Source organism: Tupaia chinensis, unplaced genomic scaffold (genome assembly GCF_000334495.1).
Source record: "Tupaia chinensis unplaced genomic scaffold, TupChi_1.0 Scaffold000014_1, whole genome shotgun sequence".
In the NCBI taxonomy this organism is placed as follows: Eukaryota; Metazoa; Chordata; class Mammalia; order Scandentia; family Tupaiidae; genus Tupaia; species Tupaia belangeri.
Window position 1 is genome coordinate 5,814,880 of NW_006159444.1, and position 20,389 is coordinate 5,835,268.

The window sequence follows — 20,389 nt, forward strand, 5'->3', positions numbered from 1 at the left end:
GGGCCCACCCCCGCCATGATCTCGCTGGCCACTGCGATGTCAAACTGTGCCTGAACCAAAGGTAGTGATCAGCACAGAGCTCGTGGGACAGTCATTCTCAAAACGGGGTGAATTTCAGCAATGAGGGATTGCGGCCTGGGGTTATTCTCAAACATCCATGTTGCATTCATGACCGCGTGTCTTAAGCACAAAGGGTGCTGTATTGGGTGCTGTCTAGGGTGGCCTCCCCAGGGCTGCCATGCCCTGCACTGTGCTCTGCTGAGTGGGAGTCACCTGCGTTAGGGCCTGTCATACCTACTCACAATACAGCCTGGCCACTGCTGTGGCATGTCTTACTGGTAAATCCCCAACAAGGCCATTGTCTGTCTTACGAGTGTCTCAGCCACTGGACTGCAAGAGCCATGAAAGCAGGAACCATACTGGAAGGTTCATTTCTGAACCCTGGGCCTGGAGGACTGTGCCTGCCCAGCAGATACCCGACACATGTCAACAGAACCGATGACAAGCCTACCGACGACCTACGCTGTCAGCAAGTGACTGGGCGAGGAGGCCGCATTTATCTGTCCAGGAAAGACGACAAGCAGACATGAAAGATGGCCCTGCCGGCTTCCTGCACCTAGGCCAGATTATGAGAGTCAGCGCTCAACCTGCCAGTGAGGATGCCTCCAGGCAAATGACGGCAGGGAATCCATTTCCAGCTGCCGGCAAGTATTACCACATCAGGTCCCAAAGCTCCCAGCAACAAAAGCTGGAAAGCAGCAACTCTGGGGAAACTTTCTAGGCCTTCTTTATTATTCCTCCTCTGGGGTCTGATTTCAGGTTGTACGAGTCCAACAGGAACCAGGAGGGACACGAGGAATGCACGCTTCCTCCTCCTCGTAACTGAGCCACTCAGAAGGTCTCTCCGGACGAAACCACTTCATTACGCTCCAGCTTAATTCTCTTCTCCCCAAGGGGAGTGTGAGCCAGACAAGTTCAAGCCTACCCAGAGGGGAAAAGCGGCTATGCCCTGGTGGGATCACCTAACGAGATGTTCTATTATCCATTTCCAACAGCGCCAAGTGAGGAAATGAAGAAAAGGGTGAGCTTTCAGCCTATTTCCTGGTTGAGATCACGAGTCAGTGACTTAGTGAAAAATTATTACCTGAAAGTCACAAACAACCATGTTCAGTTATTATGTTCTCAGTTAAACGCATTCCAAACACAAGCGATTTTTTCATTATATGAAATTTAGGACTCTATACCACCATTCCATTATAAACAGTGCATATAGGAAAATGGCTAAAAATATTGAAAGTTTTCTGTAGAAAATATGAGGCTGGAAGTATTTCTGTAATACTAACTGTAAATAATAAGTAGAATTGATAACACAAATACGAGTTTCTCATTTGTCACTGTAGCAAAATTTAAACATTGTGCATTTTGTGCAACATCAAAAATCAAATAAATTTGGACTGGTCTGTGGCCTAAAAGTAAGGAAGCCGAATCCCACAGATACCCACAATAGAGGGCTGCTCTAGTCCATTTCGAAGGGGAGGCTGAGAGTAAACATACTCTATGGCAGGAATGTGTGATAAGGATGCACCTCGGTGGGAGAGAAGAGAGGGAGCTTGGGACGAGCCACGGCAGTCTTAAAGGTGGCCAAGAAAGCTGTTACTGAGAGAACAATACTTGGGTATCAATTTCTAGACGCGCTCTCTCTTTCCCCCCCTCACCCCCGCCACAGGGTGCATGTTCTTGCCAGAGAAAGACAGGTGTAGGGCTTGTGGGGAGGAGGCAGGAGTGTGGAAGTGGTCACATCACACTGGCTCTTCTCCATTCTCCTCTAAGGATTGTGGGCACACATGCACATGTGCCTGGAGGCTTTTTCAAGCCACTGGTCAGGACTCAAACGGAGCAGTTGGACATGTGGGATTCAGCCACCTTAACAACCACACATCACTGGCTAAGCCTGTATGTGTCATTTTGTAGAGGTGTCATTTTTCAATACTGAAGATTTCACTGTCCTAGTATTTCAAAATCATCCGGGTTTTCCTTTATAGTATCTGCCTTTTATTTTATGTCGGTGAGACGTCACATGCACGGAAACTGCTTCCAGAAAGTTTATTTTGTATCTTCTATCTGGCATGCTGCACTGTTGCTACTGTGTGTTCCCTGCCGAAGGAGCCACACATTTTTCCCAGGGACACCCCACATTCAGTGTTGCTGCTAAGAATCCGGATTCCTTGGTGACTAATTGGAAGCTTTTCTCTCCGGCATCTCTGAACAATGATTTTTTAACTCTTTGTATCCTGAAATAACAATGACCTACCTGGGTCTAATTCTTTCTCCATTCATCCTGTTCTGACTTGCCAGAAATTCCTTTTTTAATTTTTTTTTCCTCTAGTATATTCCCTCCTCTATTCTCTGTTACCATCTTCGCAACCCCTGATAATGCTGTTAGAAGTTCCTGGAGTGTGTTTTATGTCTCTTTAAGTTTCCTTCTATTTTTTTCAATGTGTTCCCTTTTGAATTATGTTCAGATGGCCTTCTCTTAATTCACTTAAGCTTATTCTACTATTCAGCTCATTAGCTGGATTTATATTTTGACAGCCAGCCATAGCTTTATTTCTGCAATTACTAACAAGTTGACTATAGGGCATGTATGCTTACTTGAGAGGAAGAGAGAGAGAGAGAAAGTGATAAAGCACCTCACGGGGGATGGCCACATAGCAATCTCTTCTCTTTCATTCTCTCCTTGGGATTTTGAACACGCAAACACTCATAGCCTGTGTGTTTTTCAAGGTGCTGGGTCTGGGATTTGAACCACACAGACGACCGTGTGGGATCCAGCTGTTTTAACCAGCATGCCATTGGCTGGCTCTAGTTCCACGAGTCTAAGACAATCCTCCCTTCTCAGACATGAGCGCTCTCTTCATCTCTGAAAATACTGAGGGCCGTCCTCTCAACAACTCTTCCACCTGATTCAGAATGTGTCCCTCGGGGTTCTCTTCCACACAAGCACCTCTCTGAATTCGGTGTTGGTGTTCACAACGCAGGGCTGAGAGTTTGGCGACTATGGCTTTGTGACCCTTCTCTGCTCGCCTGTGCACCTGACTGCCGACATCCCTTGCATATCTACAGAGTCAAGAGGGCAAGTCATACCACTCCTCGGCTTCCCATCCTGGCTCTCACGGGGCCACTGTTAGCCCTTAGGTGTCCTCTGTACAAATGGCAAAAGGCTGCCTTTGCCTCAACAACGTCACCACATGCCGCTTTTCCTTGATCAAGAGATTTCTCATGACACCCGGTAGACAGGAAGCACAGCACACGTACAAATCTGCCACCAACGTGAGTGGCACCCCCGGGCTGGGCGGAGACGCTGGGCACAGGCCTCGGGACCACGTCACACCCCGGGCCGTGGCACTGCACGAGTGCCATGAGAAGGTCCCTGCCCATCAGCTCCTTGGGAGCTGTCCGCAGTCATTAACCCTGAGAAGCACACGGCCTTTCCTGCATCTGAACAACAGGGGTTCCTACTGCCTCTGAGTTTAGAGACCTCTAAAACATTCCCACCATAGTCTGGGCTCTCTGTTTTTACATCAATGAAATTCCATCTTCCTACCTTTTGGGAATGTCCCAAACTTCATGGAAATGACTAGTTTTCTAGCCTCGATATTGACAAACAGTTCGAAATTTGCAGACACAAGGGAGGCTCAGGGGCTTCCCTTCCCTTCTTGATTCAATCCCTATATCCACTTCTCAGTTCAAAGTATCTCAGAAGGCCTCAGAGTTTACTTTACGAGGACTCGTTATTACAGGAAAAGTGACTCTTATTTTTAATAATAAAAAGTTAATGTAGGGACCAGCAGTTAGCGTAATGGCTATGTCGCTGGATTCCCATGTAGTTAACCACAGTTCGTGTCCCAGACCCGGTGGCTTAAACTCATGCCGGGCACATATGCATGCGTGCCCTAGATCCCGAGAGGAGAGTGGAGGAAAAGGGACTGCGGCGTGGCCATCCCCCCTGGGGGTGATTTCTCGCTTTCTATCTCTCTGTCTCTCTCTGTCTGTCTGGCGAGTGCACGTGCCCTATAGCAAAAACCTCTCCAAAAAAAGGAAAAAAAAAAAGTTAATGTAAAGGCCATGAATCTGAAACTAAACTGAAATCCAAAGTTTGTGTGTGTGTGTGTGTGTGTGTGTGTATCCAAAAAGAAAAAATTCAAGGCCTACTATGCTGGGCTAAAAATAAAAACCATAGACTAAGTTGATATTCCCTAAGTGTCACTGAGCCACATCAGAGACCTAGTCAAATGAAGGCAGACATCATCATTTTCTTCCACATTCTCAATATTTGGGTAACAGGCTATTATTTTTTAAAAACTTTTCATGTGGGCCAGGGCATGGCATGGTGGTTACAGCAGCTGGATCCCACATAGCCCGCTAAGCAGTTCAAGGTCTGGACCCAAAGGCTTCAGAAACATGCCGGGTGTGCACACTTAGTGTGAGTGTGCCCCAAATTCTGAAAAGATGGAGAGAGAGGAGAAGGAATTGTGGCGTGGCCAGTCCCCAATGGGGAGTGTTTTCTCACTCTCTCTGTCTTTCTGTCTTTCTCCAGTCAACAGTTGCACCCTCTGGCAAAATTAAAAAAAGAAACATAGACACACACACACACACATATACACACACACAATCATGCTAGTCAACCTCATAACTAGCTGTCTGTTCTTTGGTTTATGAAATCAGTGTAACACGTTTGAGGTTTTCATTTCTCAGTGATGACGGAGACGGAGTATTCACTGGGGAGGTTTCCAATAAAATACACAGGACTTTCTAGTCAAGGGATTCCCTGCTTGCCTCTTCCCAGAAACAATGCTGAAAACATACACGGAAAGGATGATAGGAACACACAGAGCCTTCCTGCCTCCCGGCCGGCTCCCAGCCCTGCTGAGAGATTGGAGACACCTTTGAGACGATGGGGAACAGCGGCCCCTGCACAGGGCGGATGAGACGGGAAAGCTGAGAAAGAGCAGAACAGACCCACCCCGGGAAGAAAGTGCCACCTACCTGCCGGGAACATCCTTTCTCTGTGCTTGCCTGCCCAATGGTGATTTTTCGAAGGAATCGGTCATTTGTATCCAATACTGAAAGGGAAGAGATCAGGTGACTCATTCAATCAACAAAGACGGATGGGTGGCCTGATGCGCATCTGGTGCTGCTCAGACGGCGGGGCGGAGGGCAGGAGAGGAAGGACCAGCATGCCACGGCTAGGACATGGACAGAGAAGGAATCAGATCTAGAGGGAAACACCCAGTAGTGACAGCGCCCCACATAATACACAAGGGGGCCAGGACGTGCCTGAGGAGAAGGAGGGGTGAGGAAAAGCCCTTTCTAACTAAGCAACAAGGAAAGATATCTCTAACGTGGCGATGGCGTACACTAAATCCCAAGTCACAAGAAGAAACCAATTCAGCTTCTCAAAGGTTAAACAGAACAACCACATGACCCTCAACAATTTGGTTCCTAAGTATATACCCCAAACTATAGAAACCATGGACTCGGGAACCAGCAGTTAGCGTAATGGCTATGTCGCTGGACTCCCACGTAGTCAACCGCGGTTCGCGTCCCGGACCCGGTGGCTTAAAACTCACGCCGGGCGCGTGTGCGTGCGTGCACAAGATCCCGAGAGGAGAATGGAGGAGAAGGGATTGCGGCGTGACCATCCCCCCTGGGGGGTGATTTCTCACTTTCTGTCTCTATGTCTCTCTCTGTCTGTCTGGCGAGCGCACGCGCCCTATAGCAAAAATCTCTCTCTCAAAAAAAAAAACAAACAAAAAACCATGGACTCAAACAGATACTTGGATACCAAGTGTTTGCGCAGCACTGCAACAGCTCCAAGGGGGCAGCAACCAAAATAACCACCAAGAGGTGAACTGATGCATACAATGTGGCATAGTTACAATGGACTATTATACAGCCACAAAAAGGAAGGACATTTCTAGATCTGCTTCAACATGGATGGACACCAACACATAGCACAATAAGCCAGACGCAAAGGGCAAATACAGTATGATTTGCTCACTAATATGAGTTATTTAAAATAGGCAAACTCATAGAGGCAAAAAGCAGAACAGCGGCAAGAGTGTCTAGTAGGGGCAGAAGGGGGATTGTTATTTAACATGTGCAGAGATTTTGTTGGTGATAATGAGAAGGTTTGAGGTTGGGACAGTGGTGATGTCATCACTGAACTGCACACTTCACAAATGGTTAGAACGATTCGCTATGATGATATTCCACAACCAAATAAACAAGGCAGCAGTGGGGATACGAAGTCAACCGTGCTTAGCGTATACCTCAATGCTTTCTTCTCCTCCTAGGCTTGTTTCCGTTGCAATGATTTAGATTTTCTTTGTGAAAACTAAATTTGGTTTAGGGGCTGGCAGGACGCGTGGTGGCTAAGGGCACTGGACTCACACATGGCTGTGATTCGAGTCCTGGGCCTGGAGACTTGCTTTATCACTTTCCTGCTCTTATTCTCACTCTGTCCCTCTCTGATCAAATTTAAATAAGTAAAATAATTATTTAAAAAAACCTAAATATGATTTAGTTAAAACCAAATTTCCAAGGCCATGAAACAAAGCCAGAAGGACAGACTTCACTAATAATTTATGTGGCTTCCAATAACAAGCTAGTCACAGTGACAACCTAGATCTAACTTATTCGATGCATAATGTGATGGCGCTGATGAAAATGGTTCTGGAAGGAATGTGTCTGGGGAGTGGCAGCATCTGAAGGACAAAGAACGTTAACCTTTTACTTTACACACAAAGCACCCAGATCCTCCACGGCTTCCAGACAGTCCATTGTTCCCTCACTCGGAGGCTTCCTCCTCCTTCTCTGTGACGCTGCCTTCCTCCTCACACACATGTACGTTCTCAGACACTAACACACACACAGATTCTTAGACAAAGAAACCTGCTTTATACTTGAAGATAGAAGCAGAGTATACCCCCAATACAAACATGGCTTCTCATCTCATTGTTAGCTTCTACTTTTATTCCCAAGACGTATGAACAATCATATAAAGTACACATAAAGTAAAAAAAAAAAAAAAAAAAAAAAATACATATTAAGTAAAAAAAAAAAAAAAAAAACACAAACCTAAAAATCAGACAGACAAAATTCCATAAAACTCCAAAATCCCCTTTTGTGATGTGTGGTGTACACAATATTGATCCAAATTGAAGTAAACTTTTCATCCATCAGAAGTATTTAAAGTCAACAGAAATTCAACAACTTCTTTTTTTTTTTTTTTTTTGTAAAGAAAAAGTAAGTTAAAAAAAAAAACAAACCGAAATTTGGCAAGATCAGCTATACTGGCATTCAAAGCCCACCTGTGCCTTGACCACGGTTCGTGAAGAGTATGCTGACACACAACCTACCAGGACTTTATGTACAGGAAAGAGATGTGAGACAGCGTCAGGGACACATAGGGAAGAGGTGAGAAGGTTAAATCCCAACTCATGAAAGACGGAGAGGCCAGGAAGTAACCCCATGTCAGATTCCTGGCCTCTAAGTCAGGGGTCCCCAATCCCTGGGCCACAGACCAACGACAGTCCAAGGCTACGAGGAACGAGGCCACACGGCAGGAGATGAAGAGTGGGTGAACGAATGAAGCTTCGCCTGTATCTACAGCCACTCCCAATCGCATGCACATCCCGAGCTCTGCCTGTCCCATCAGCGGCAGCATGAGATTCTCATAGGAGGATCTCACACGCCCTACTATGAGTCTTCTACAAAACCAGTCCTTGGTGCCAAAATGGTTGGGGACCACTGCTCTCAATGACAAAGCTAATGGTGGAAAAAAATCAGTTCTTCATTTCCGGAAGACGCCGAGGGCCTATTTGTCCCAGTGCTGGGTGAGCTGTACAGAAGTACAAAGATGAAGAAGGCAGCCTCCGATCAAGGGCGCTGACTCACAGTGGAGACAGGAAGAACACGTGTGTTTGAGCGCATGCACAGACACACCCAAGGCTCCCACCTCTGGAGCAGTACTTTTCCTCACCCCACCCTGCAGAGACCGAAGGACACAGAGGGCTGTGTGCGTGTGCGTGTGTGCACACACAGGGAACATCAGAGCTTAGAGGGACGCAGGGAAGCCGGGAAGGACATAAAGGGAAGGTGTCCGTTTGAACCACGTTGGAACTGTGAGGGGATCCCGAGTAAACGGTTGGAAGCACACAGGAACTTGGAGAAAGCACCTGGCACTGAAGGCACCAACCAGGGAGTCGCTCAGACCAGAGGAGGAGACGTGAGGGCAGGGCTCAGGACAATGAAGGGGAGACACAGCTGTGAAGGCCAACTAATTTTCTTTGGAAATCCAGAAGAGGTGGGAGTAGATGGCATTGAGTTCAGACAGGACCACTGGTTCAAACAGGAGGCGAGGACAAGAGAAATGGACGGTGAGGCCGCAGCCCTCAGAACGGATGGTGAGATGACAACACCCGGGGTGGGAGGACCCTGGGCTCAGACGTATCCTCCCAAGCAGGCCATGTGCACGCTGTCCTCAAGCACCCACCTCTCTGCCACGTGATGGTGGAGGGGTCGATGTTGAGACGGGCAAATTTACTCATTTCCTCTTCCGTCAGCGAGCTTGGGTCAGTCTTATGTATTCCTAGTTTCTAATAATGAAGAATAAAAAATGTGGTGAGTTTGAGAAAGAATAGAAAGTAAAAGGTAAACAAACAATCCCTGGGGCTGGCCCTATACAACAGTGGTTAGGCATGGTGCACTAGGAGCTAGAGAGCAAAGATAGCCCACAGTTCAAGTCCTGGCCCTGGTGGCTTGAAAAACATGCTGGCTGCTTGAGTTCACGTTCCAAAAATCCGGACAGGGTGGAGAAATGGAGGAAAAAAGTGTGGCAGCGTGACTACTCTTCACGGAGGAGAACTTCCTCCTTCTCCTGCCCTCTCTCTCTCTCTCTGGTGAGTGTATGTGTGCTCTGGCAATTAATATCACATTAAAAAAGATCCCTCTTGGGGCCAGCAGGTGGTGTGGCGGTCGATGTGCTGGACTCCCAATGGCTGGCCACGGATTGAGGCCTGGACCTGGCGACTTGCTTTCTTGCTTTCTGTCTCTCTGTCTCACTCTGGTGAGCACATGTGCCCTATAGCAAAACGCAAAAATAATGAAAGTAGTAATAAATAAATAAATAACTTTAAGAAAATCCTCCTTAATTTTATTTTCTCCAAAATTCGTAAGGGATTTTAAAATATTAAACTATGAGTAAATTGTGGATTAGATGAAATCATATAAATAAGGGTCCAAATCCAAATATTTTCTGTGCATAAAGAACACTGCACATTTGTAGTACACTCTTAACACGGAAATGCAGCCCAGCCGACACTGAATAAGGAATCCTGTGCTGGCTGTCTCGTCCTGGCCCTAGAGCCTGAAAAACATGCTGGGCATTTGTGTGTGCATGTCCCAAATCCCAATGGAAAGGAGAAATGGAGAAGGGATTGTAGTGTGACCATGCTCCACGAGGATAATCTCTCTTTCTCTGGCAAACACACATGCACTTAAATTAAAAAAGAAAACAACAACAACAAAAACTTCTCTTCAGAAGAGGATTCATAAAATTATTACTTAGCTCACTAGAGAACTTGTAGATAAAATCTTGGCATTCTCATTTCTTTTTTTAAAAAATAATTATTTCCTTATTATTATTATTATGCTAATTTGCCATAAGGCATGTACACTACAGAGTGAGAGAGAAAGAGAGAAAGAGAGAAAGAAAAGAGAGAAAGTGAGAAAGCAAGCTACCAGATCCAGGACTTGAACTGCGTTCGGCTATGTGGGAGTCCAGTGCGTGACTGCCATGTCACCTGCTGGCCCCAGCCCTCTCATTACTTATATAAAGAAGACCTACAAAGGCTAACTCATTTGCACACTCAGCTCCCTGCTGCAAGATTGGGTTTCAGGATGATTATACTGTGCTCTGTCTCAAGCTGTCCTGTCTCATACAGTTTGATAACTTAGAGAATCAGAAAACCCAAATCACATCAAATTAAAAATTTTCAACTTTGACAATCTTCCTGATATGTTTCTAGGACATTTTATTTTGAAGAACCCTTAAGTGAAACTTACTTTCAGTCGAGCAAGTTGTATTTCTGAAAATTCTCGGACCCCATTCACTAAAGGCACCAGCCGATTAAACAGAGCCTAAAAATAAAATAATAAAACCATGCAAAAGTTTAAGGGCCAATCATAAACTTGGACAATTCACAGGATATGACAAAGTTCATTACATTTGTAACCTAACTATTTAGAGTACAGATTCTATTAAAGTTTGGAGGCTAATATAAACAATGTAGACTTAAATTCTGTCATTTGAATAACATTGACTAGATCTGAAATAATGCACATTGCAAAGAGTTCACATAAATATTTCTCTTGATCTATAACCTTACAAATATCAAATTAATATTCCTCTTGATTTTGCTCCAAAGACTCACTAGGGAATTACTTTAAAGAAAGTCAGGACCTTCACCAGAGTGTACAACTTTCATCCATGTCTTACATCTGAGAAGAATTAGTACCTGGTATTCTGTCCTTTTTTGTAGGTTGCATGAAAGCCAATGAGGGCCTCTCTTTAATAGCACATAGAGGAGAACCGTGTGTAGCATTAGGCTTAAACAGATATCTATCTAACCCTCTATGGACTTTAGCCAGAACGAAGACAACTGGTCCACCAGCTACCTTTAAAACTAAGCATCTCAAAGACTGTTTCTCCCAACAGTCTGGCAGTGGTCATAAACTCATCTGAGAATGTGATCCAAGTACAGATCCTTTCTTCAGAAAATAAGGGCATACAGAAAATTCACAAATTTCTAAATAAAATTTCAGAGTTGATAGTTCCAAGAGTCTTTCTGCGAACTCCTTAAGAATCCAAGAATGCCAGGATAAGTTGCCCAGTGTGGCTCCCGTGGCATCTTTCTCACCTTATCTGTTTGAGTGCTTTCATGCAAAATCCTTGTGTCGATGGCAGCGGCCAGCAAGTTGTTGGCAGCAGTGATGGCATGGATGTCCCCAGTCAGATGAAGGTTGAACTACAAATGGAACAAGATATCTTACGATTATTAATTTCAAACGACTATGGCCTATTCAAGGCTTGTCTAAATAAGCAAATAATGTAATAATTACATATCCTTACAATGAGCTGAGTCATTATACAACAACCCAATTCAGAAAGTCAAAGTCAAGTCTTGACTGGACAACAGAGAACCCATGACCAGAGGGCCAGCAGGGGGAGTGATGGTTTGGGCACTGGACTCCCATGGCTGACCGTGGTGGGAGCCCCGGCTTGAAAGTCACACCTGGTGCATACGCGTGCCAAAAACCCCAAGACAAAAATGGAAGAGAAGGGATCCCTACATGGCCAACCCCCTAGGGGATTTCTCACTTTCCTCTCTCTGTCTCTCTCTGGTGAACACACATGCCCTATAGCGTAAACCTAAAAACAAAACAAAACAAGAAAGACCTTGATCAATAAATTCTTCCAATCTCAGGTTCAGGGTGAAAATTTCTGATGGACTTAATGGTTAGTTTCCTTATTTTCACTCACTTTTATGAATTGTTTTACTATTTCAAAAATGGTATCATATCAAATATATTCTGGAATGAACCAGAGCATAAAATAAATATAGTAACAAAAGAATAATATAAAATACTGCTGGAAGTTTAAGGAAGAAAATGTATCACCCTTACGACCCTATTAATTGTTTTCCTTCTAGTCTCATGCACAGATTATTATTTGTAGAATCAGCATACTTATGATTTAGAACTTTCTTTTTTAAAAATATTATTCTATAAAAATCTTATTTGTGTATAGTTACAGTTCATAGGGGCTGTAAAATCAGATAGACGCATCAAAATTTTCAACCTCCTATATAAATTCTAAGTAAGTAAATTGGTTCCAAATTTTCACTTTTACAAAGAAAATTTTTAAAAAAGTATGTACAAAGAGCTTGCCTTTTTAAAACAAGTAATGGGTAATAAACAATAGATTTGTAGGAGTGTGGCTATTCGGTTTATGAACCTTGATAATTTCAACAGATTACTTTTAGAACAGGATGAAGTGACAACTACAAAACACTTGTAGATCAGCTATGTCAGAAACAAAACAACCTCAGAAGTAAAAAAATAATAATTTGGGGCCGGCAGGTGGCGTGGTGGTTAAGGTGTTGGACTCCCACATGGTTGACTGCAGTTCGAGTCTTGAACCTGGTGGTTTCCTTTCTCACTTTCCCTTTCTTTCTCTGTGTCTCTCTCTGGATAAATTAAATAATAATACATAAAATAATTCTTAAAAAGATCTATTTAGGGGCCAGCAGGTAGCATGGTGAATAGGGTCACTGGACTCTCATATGGCCAACCATGGTTCGAGTCCTGGACCTGGCGACTTGCTTTCTTTCTTTCCATCTCTCTCTCACTGGCCAAATTAAAATAAACAAATAAAGTTAAATAAAATAATTCTTTGATAAAAGATATATTTAAAAGAATAATTCAGTTGCTGAGAAAGTGATGTTCTGTTTTAAGCAACAGTTCTTTCATTTCTTGAAATGTTAAACACATTTTCCTCATAAAATTTTACTTTATAATTTATAAACAGTGTTCACTGGAGAAAAAAACAAAATATATGAATGGCTATTTTATAAAATATATTTATAATTTTAAATATTGGAATCATAGTACCACAATAGATGATCTCTTAGCTTTTATACTTAATGGCAATAACAGTAGTGTTCTACATCCTTAAATAGTCTTCAAAAAAAAGACAATTTGGGGGCCAGCAGGTTGCATGGTGGTTAAGGCACTGGACTTCCCCACGGCTGACTGCAGTTTGAGTATCAGATATGGTGGGTTGAAATCACACCAGGCACGTGTGCATGTATGCCCAGAATCCCAGGAGGAAAACGGAGAAGGCATCATGACATGGACGACCTCCTGCGGGGGATCATTTCTCACTTTCCCTCCCACTGTGTCTCTCTCTCCAGTGAGCAAACATGCCCTATGGCAAACATCAAACAAACAAAAACAACAACAACAAAACAAAACTCACTCACTCTATTTCTATAGTAAATTTATATCCAATGTTCAGATATTTTCATTTTGGCCTCCATTTTTTTTTCTTGCTATAAACTATGTGAATTTAATTTCAAAATTAAATCTTTGAACACACATCCATTTGTCCTTACAATAAACTGAAAATGAATTTACTTGGGCCAAAGGGTCTGAATGTTTTGAAGACACTGGCTACATAGTGTAACTCTTGTGCAGAAGACATTCATCAACACACACTTCCCAGGAGCGTGTGAGGGTATAACCTAATCTCTCTGCCAAAAATTGGCATTATTATTTTGAAAAGTCCCAACTCTGTCAATTTGACAAGTAAAATGGTAACCGTTTGGGGGGCCCATAGGTGGTGTGGTGGTTAAAGTGCTGACTCCCACACAGTGGAATGTGGTTCAAGTCCCCAACCTGGTGGTATGCTTTCTCACTTTTCCTCTCTTGGGCAAGTACATGTACTCTATAGCAAATTAAAATGACAATGATAATAAAATTAAATACTTACTTAAGAAAAAAGTTGAAAAACATTTTAATGATAATAGTGACTTTGATGTAGAATTGATTATTAGCCAAGACAAGCGTTCATCGGTCAGTTGACATTTCTTTTCTGATGTTTCTATGGAAGCCTGGGGCCATTTTACAATGGAATGTAGGATTTTCTTTCCAGTTGTCTATCTGACATCCGCCATTGGCCTCGGAGAGTCTTTTCCTCTGATGATCACCCCACAAACAGACCCACAGCCACTGCACTTCAAACCTCACACCCACACTGGCCCCCTGGCTCTGGGTTGGGAATCATTCTCATTCAGATCAGAAGCTTGAGACTCTTTTTCTGTGCAGTGCCCTAGAATACTCTTTCTCACTTGAAGTGTATCTGAGTTTTCTCCTTACCATCCCTGATACTCAGGCTCCCAGGTAAGTACTCCTACTTCTTCCACAAAGCCAACAAATATTCTCAGTGACCACCTCTTACAGGTGGGGCCCTCTGCTAAATGCTGGGACCTATGATTTCAAAAAAGGCCTTCAGTTAACCAGGGCTAACTGAACCAGACGGCCATAATACATGGTAGAAGGAGAATATGTGGGGAGGAGTGGAACCTGGAGAACAGAACCTAAGCCGGATAGAGAGGGCAGAAAAGGAACAAAAGAACACACCATGCATAGGACAAATCTGGCCCTGAGAAAACAGGGCAGGAATCTGCAAGAATGGTGGAAAGAGGGATGCAGATGGGAGATGCAGGGAGTAAAGCAGGAACAGAGGTCCACCAGGGCCACCATGCTCTGCTAGAGAGGGACAGGGACTGCTGAAACCACAAACAGGAAAGCCATTTGCTCAGACTGAGTTTAGGAGGTCCTTCGGGACCTGAACTAAGACTGACACAGCAAGCAGTAATGGTGAAAACTGGTCATTGGTTAGATATGGAGGACAACGGGAGGTTACACAGGACACAGAAGTTCTTAGAGAAGTAAGAACTGATACCACCAACATTTTTCTGGTCAAGTTTTCTCTGGAACTTTTTTTTTAAGAGAGATTTTTGCTATAGGGCAGGAGTGCTTGCTGGAGAGACAGAGAACAAAGCGATAGAGAGACAGAGAAATCACCCCCCACGAAGGATGATGGCCACACTGCAATTCCTTCTACTCCATTCTCCTCTCCGTATCTTGGGCATGCACGCACACGCATCTGGAGTGAGTTTTAAGCTGCTGGGTCGCGGAATCGAAACACAGCCAACTCTGTGGGAGTCCAGTGATGAAATCATTACACCATTTGCTGGTTCCAGGATTACATTTTTGAAGTGCATGTATTTATTCCATGAGTGCGACAGGAAGAGAGAGACACAGAGAGAGAGAGACAGGCACTCCCAAGAAGGTCTCGAGGCCACAATCCAATGCCAGCCTCAGCAAGCCCAGATCATGGCCTGTGTGTCTCTGTGTACTCGGGGCAGACTCAGGGTGGTCTCCAGACATGAACCGGGAACTGTCCCGTGTGGGGCAACCAGGCAGAGTGTTGCACTTTACTGCCGCCCCAGCACGCGCCCTCATCTCTGGGACTCTCTTATTCGGAGTCTTCGCTGAAAGCAGTGAGGCATCCACATCTTCCCCCACTTGGCGACAGAGCACACGAAAGGTGGAGATGCAGGTCCACAGTCACTGATCCAGAACTCTCGGAACAAATGCTTTTGGGGATTCGGGATTTGTTGGAATTAAGAATGGTCATGTGATAGACACTGAATTTATTTATAAAACACCCCAAGCAGGGGGCAGGTCAGCACCCATTCATCAAAAATAAGATTTCTACAGGAAAATATGTGAATATTCATTCCAAGGAGCCTAAACAAAACCCATACAGAGCCCCTCACAGTTAACATCAGGTTTTACTCCCACAGGAGTTACGCAAATAGCTTGGTTTTCAGGACCTTGGGACTATGGACAAAGGAGTATGGACCTGTTTTTACAGAAGCAGAGACAGACATGGCAGGAGGGAAATGCAGTGACTCACAACGTGCACCTCTTCATGTTCTTACCTCCTCCATGGGGATGACCTGGGCATACCCGCCACCTGCCGCACCTCCTAAACAAGAGAGCAAATGGCATTTGACATGAGTCGCCGTGGCCAGCTACACAGGACCGAGTCCCGGGGACCCAGCTCCCCACACCCAGCAAGGAGGGAGCAAAGCCAAGGCAAAATAACAGGTGATGAGACAGTCACTATTTTGAGCAGAACAGAAGTGAAATAAAATGCAACTTAAGGACTTCATCTGTTTAAAAAACAACAGTAAACATAATATAACAAATGCCATTCCTGCAAAACATATAGCATGAGGTTATTTCATTAATTTATGATTAGGTCCATGTGGCTGTGTTTTATATATATCATACATGCATTGAAATACCAGAAAATTTTGGTTCAGAAAACTTTGGGTTTCACCTATAGGGACCAGCAGATGGCATAATGGTCACATTGCAGGACTCCCACATGGCTGATTATGGTTTGGGTCCCAGACCTAGAGGCTTAAAACTCACACCAGGTGCGTGTGCATGAGTGCCCAAAATCCTAAGAGGAGGATGAAGGAGAAGGGATATGGATCATCTCCTCTGGAGGGATGATTCCTCACTTTCTGTCTCTGTCTCTCTTTTTCTCTCCAGTGGGGAAATACACCCTATAGGAAAAACCTCTCTAAAAAAAAAAACCCCAAACAAACAAACAAAAATCCCCACACCTGTCAACACCCAGATGTCCAAATGATAAACCTCTGCCGATCTATGTGAGATAATATGAAGTTAGGTTTGTCACAGGGCCTATCTTTGAAAACATTAATACTAATATATTCAAATGATGTGTCTTTCCTAAAACAATGATGCCATCCGTCCGAGTGTATCCCTTTCCAGTTTGTACTGGTCTTCTTTGCTACTTACCTGGGTCTCACAACCACCCAGCGAGCCTGATACTCAATGCCCGTTCACCCTTTTACAGAGGTGGCTCAGGGGAGCTACAACTGGCTAAAGGCTGCACAGAGAGAAGCACCATGGCCTGAAGAAGACCTCCGGCCCTCCTCGTGCCAAGCCTTACCTGTTCATTTTGCTACGTAATGTATGAGACTGCACGAGCTACCAGTACTTAATGAGCTACGAGTTATTAATATCTGTAACTGTAATACAAATACAGGATTGCTAGTCACCCCAAAGTGCCGAGAACGAACAGTAATTGTAGCAACAAAGGCTATTGTACAGTGAGCTAAGGAATGATACCATGGCAAACCAATGAAGAAAGAGTAATGAATGTGAAGGCGCCAGACATCGGCCCAACCACAGCCCTAGGAGAGGAATTTCACAACTCCCTGTCCACAGTCTCCAGAGGCAGTTCCAATCAGCTGAGACGGAGAGGCCGACCAAAAGGATGTCTATCTGTTTAAGCGGAAGACCTTTCACCAGGCTGGGAGGCTGAAGTGCCAACATGAATGGCAGAGTTCCAAGCTCACTTGGTAAAGAAGGTTCCGATGACACAGAAGACTCCTGCTCAGGCGGTGTCCCGAGCAGCAGAGGCCGGGAAATGGGCTTCCTGCAGAACTCCAGGAAGGGCCCATAGCCCCTTGGCTTGTCTTCAAGCTCAGGAAGACAACTTTGGGGTGACTGTGATATACTGAATGTGCAGGGAGGAGGAGTTCTCAGCGATGAACCATACCAGCTGCTCTGAGAAGTTTTAACTCTATGTCTGCTGGTCATGTTCTCTTGAAGTTCTTCCCTAAAGTTTGCTCAGAGAAATACGCTATTTATTAAATAAGATACCTTTCACTCCAAAAGTCGGTCCCTGGGAAGGTTGCCTCAGACAGGCAAAGGAGTTGACATTCAGGTGCGCGGTGAGGGCCTGCACAAGGCCAATCGTAACGGTGCTCTTCCCTTCTCCGAGAGGGGTGGGCGTGATGCTGATTTGGGGAGGAAAAAGTGAAATGTGAAATTTCCCAGACACTCATGCAAAACCAACCTCAGATACCAGAATCAACTCAGAGGATCTTACTATAATAAGAATGAACCATTTCAAATTCTACTCGATAATTCAAACTCCTTGGGCCACTGTGGTCTCCCCACATCACTAGGCCACGCTTACGCTCATGCCAACATAGATGCACATTACCGAGAGATCGAAAAAGGAAGGTAGTGACAGCGGTGCTAATAACATCATCAATTCCAAGAAATGGCACGGGCCACCCATCAGACCATCATTACGGTTTAAATAATTAAGCTGATGTCATGTTCTACTGATGGGTAATTTGGCATCTGTCTTCCAGAGTCATTTGAGGGGGGTGTGGTGTGGGTACAAAGCATAGCTCCGTGGTCCTCGAGTGAGTGAGACATAGGCAGGCTCTTGGGATTAGAAGGGATCCCAAAGTCTCCCCAGGTCTGTCTCCCTCCAAATATCCCTTCCCAGGGCTTGTCTCTAGCACACAAATAATAAGGGTTGCTCATTACCCCAGGGGTGGCCCATTATGTCTAGACAGCTTTTTTTTCCATTCTCCTCCTAGGAGTTTGGGCCCTCATGCACATGTACCCAGAGTGATTTTCAAACCACCAGGTCCAGGACTTGAACCATGGTCGATTATGTGGGAGTTCAGCCTCTTAACCACCACACCACCTGCTGGCCCCGTCCAGGCAGTTTCTATAGTTAAAGGTTCTTTGTTCTGTGGGGGAGATATCTGCCCTCCTGTGGCTTTCTATCTTGTGGAATCCTACACACTAAGACGACTCCCTTTCCATACCATGGCCCTGGGGACATTTGGAATGAGTGAGTCCAAAGCACCTGCACATGGAGGAAACCACCTCTGTTCTGCAGGAGCTCACTGATGGCAACACCCACAAAACCAAAGATGCACAGTCCTGTCCCATCACAGTGTTAAGTAACGGAAGGAGCCACTGGCATTCCCAAATAAGGTCCCATGAAATTGCTCTTTCGTGTATGATAACCATCACCAAAACTTTTAAAAACTGTCATTCGGGTATACAATTCGGTCTTACATGAGTGAGACAGTGTGAGCCAGGTTCCTAGGATAGTCAACCATCACAAACCGATGATAGTATGTTCTGATCTAGTGCTGTGACCACAAAGGAGCAATATCTTTAGATATATCATGCCAGCCCTTCCAAACCACCCTGAACTCAATGAATTATTTGTTTTGTAAATATTCAGTACTTTCATCTGCCAGATACTGAGCAAGACCCTGGGGACACAATGATGATCAAGTCAGACTCCACTCAGCCTCACAGAGCTTCGAACAGATCAGAAATACAGTTAAATCAGCATTTAAAAGAAAAGTGATGAACACCAAAATGGGGAAATAGGGTATTCCCCCCCTCCCTCCTTTAACGTTTCTTTGCCACCCAGCATGTTCACCGGCTAGAGAGAGACAGAGAGAAATAGAGAGAGAGAGAGAGAGAGAGAGAAATCCCTCCCAAAGGAGGAGATGGCCATGCCGCCATCCCTTCTCCATTCTCCTTTCAGGATTTTGGGCATGCATGCACACACACCTGACGTGATTTTCAAGCTGCCAAGTCTGGGACTCAGCGAGTTCAGCGCCTTAATCACTGCGCCACCTGCTGGCCCTATTCGCCTATTCTGAAGACAGGGAGCTAACTGCACTTGGAACATACGGAAGGCTGCCTGTAGGAAATAATGTCGAAGCTGAAACCTGACTAATAAATAAATGTTAGCAAGATAAAATAGAGGGTAGTTTGGAGCAGTTAAAAGGCAAAGCACTGTGCTTGATATTTATCACGTTAATTACTCGTAATCCCATCTGATAGATGAGAAAACTGGTACAGCGAGTGTATGTGACCTGCCTGAGGTCACACAACTGGTGGAGCTGGGAATCAGATCCAGGTCAGCCACCTGACCTCACTGGGTGATTTCCATGGATGGACGTCGTAACCAGGATAAGCCAATTTAAGCCTGGCTGGACAGGCTTGCCCAGAGGATGCACAGAACAGCATAGATCAGCACTTTTTTTTTTTTTTTTTTTTTTAAGAAATACTCAGAAAAAGAGATCAAAAGGGAGACCAAGAAAGAGCAGTATGAAGAGGACTCTGGAGAAGGAGGCAGGGAATGAAGGCAGGGAACGACTGGCAGTCTCTGAAAGAGGTCAAGGGAGAGGGTGCTCAGGGTGAAGAGAGCCAGGGCAGGGCCCACTGAGTTAGCAGCCGGCTGGGGGCCAGGACATAGGTGGCGAGTTTAGCAGCCGCGGTTGCCAGTGACTGCTGCAGGGGAGCGGTGAGCCATCCGAACACCACTTGGGGAAATACACCTTGAACTCTTCAAGACACTGGCTTATTAGTCATTTCCGCATCTGTCTAAACAGCACAGTACGCAGTGGGGTCCAGTGGAAGCCTGAGCATCACACAAAGGTGTCGGTATTTGGCGTTGACTCTACTTCCGCGGCTACAACAGCAACAAATGCAGTTCAAAGCCCAGAAGCACCACAGCCTGTAAAGGCCATGCAGTCCCAAATAGAGACGACTGAGCATTAGTGTTTGCAAAGGAGCGAGGGGCTTGCTTAAACTGTGTGACATGAAGGATTCCAGTTTCCTTCCCAAGGCTCTGCTAGCAGAGCTGCTGGAGGGAGCCCAAAGCAGACCCGCCCAGAGATGACCTCCGCCAACTGCAGCTAACCGTCCAGATCTTAATTTGAAACACAGGGTGCTCCACTTCCTGCCAACCAACACAATTCAAGAGATTCAGAAAGTAGGAAGTATTTATGAGGAGCAATAAAAGGAGAGCTACAATAAAAAA

General features: G+C 44.9%; 1 protein-coding gene across 1 annotated transcript in view; it reads right to left on the bottom strand.

The window, feature by feature from the left end:
• Positions 1 to 20,389, bottom strand: part of MTHFD1L (methylenetetrahydrofolate dehydrogenase (NADP+ dependent) 1 like) — a gene marked incomplete at its 5' end in the record, with an annotated part of 230,669 nt that overhangs the window by 151,369 nt on the left and 58,911 nt on the right. The window contains 7 exon segments of the mRNA XM_027769896.1: positions 13 to 50; positions 5,047 to 5,123; positions 8,558 to 8,660; positions 10,129 to 10,203; positions 10,983 to 11,090; positions 15,636 to 15,682; positions 17,398 to 17,534. Of these exon segments, the coding sequence (XP_027625697.1) occupies positions 13 to 50; positions 5,047 to 5,123; positions 8,558 to 8,660; positions 10,129 to 10,203; positions 10,983 to 11,090; positions 15,636 to 15,682; positions 17,398 to 17,534 (585 nt within the window).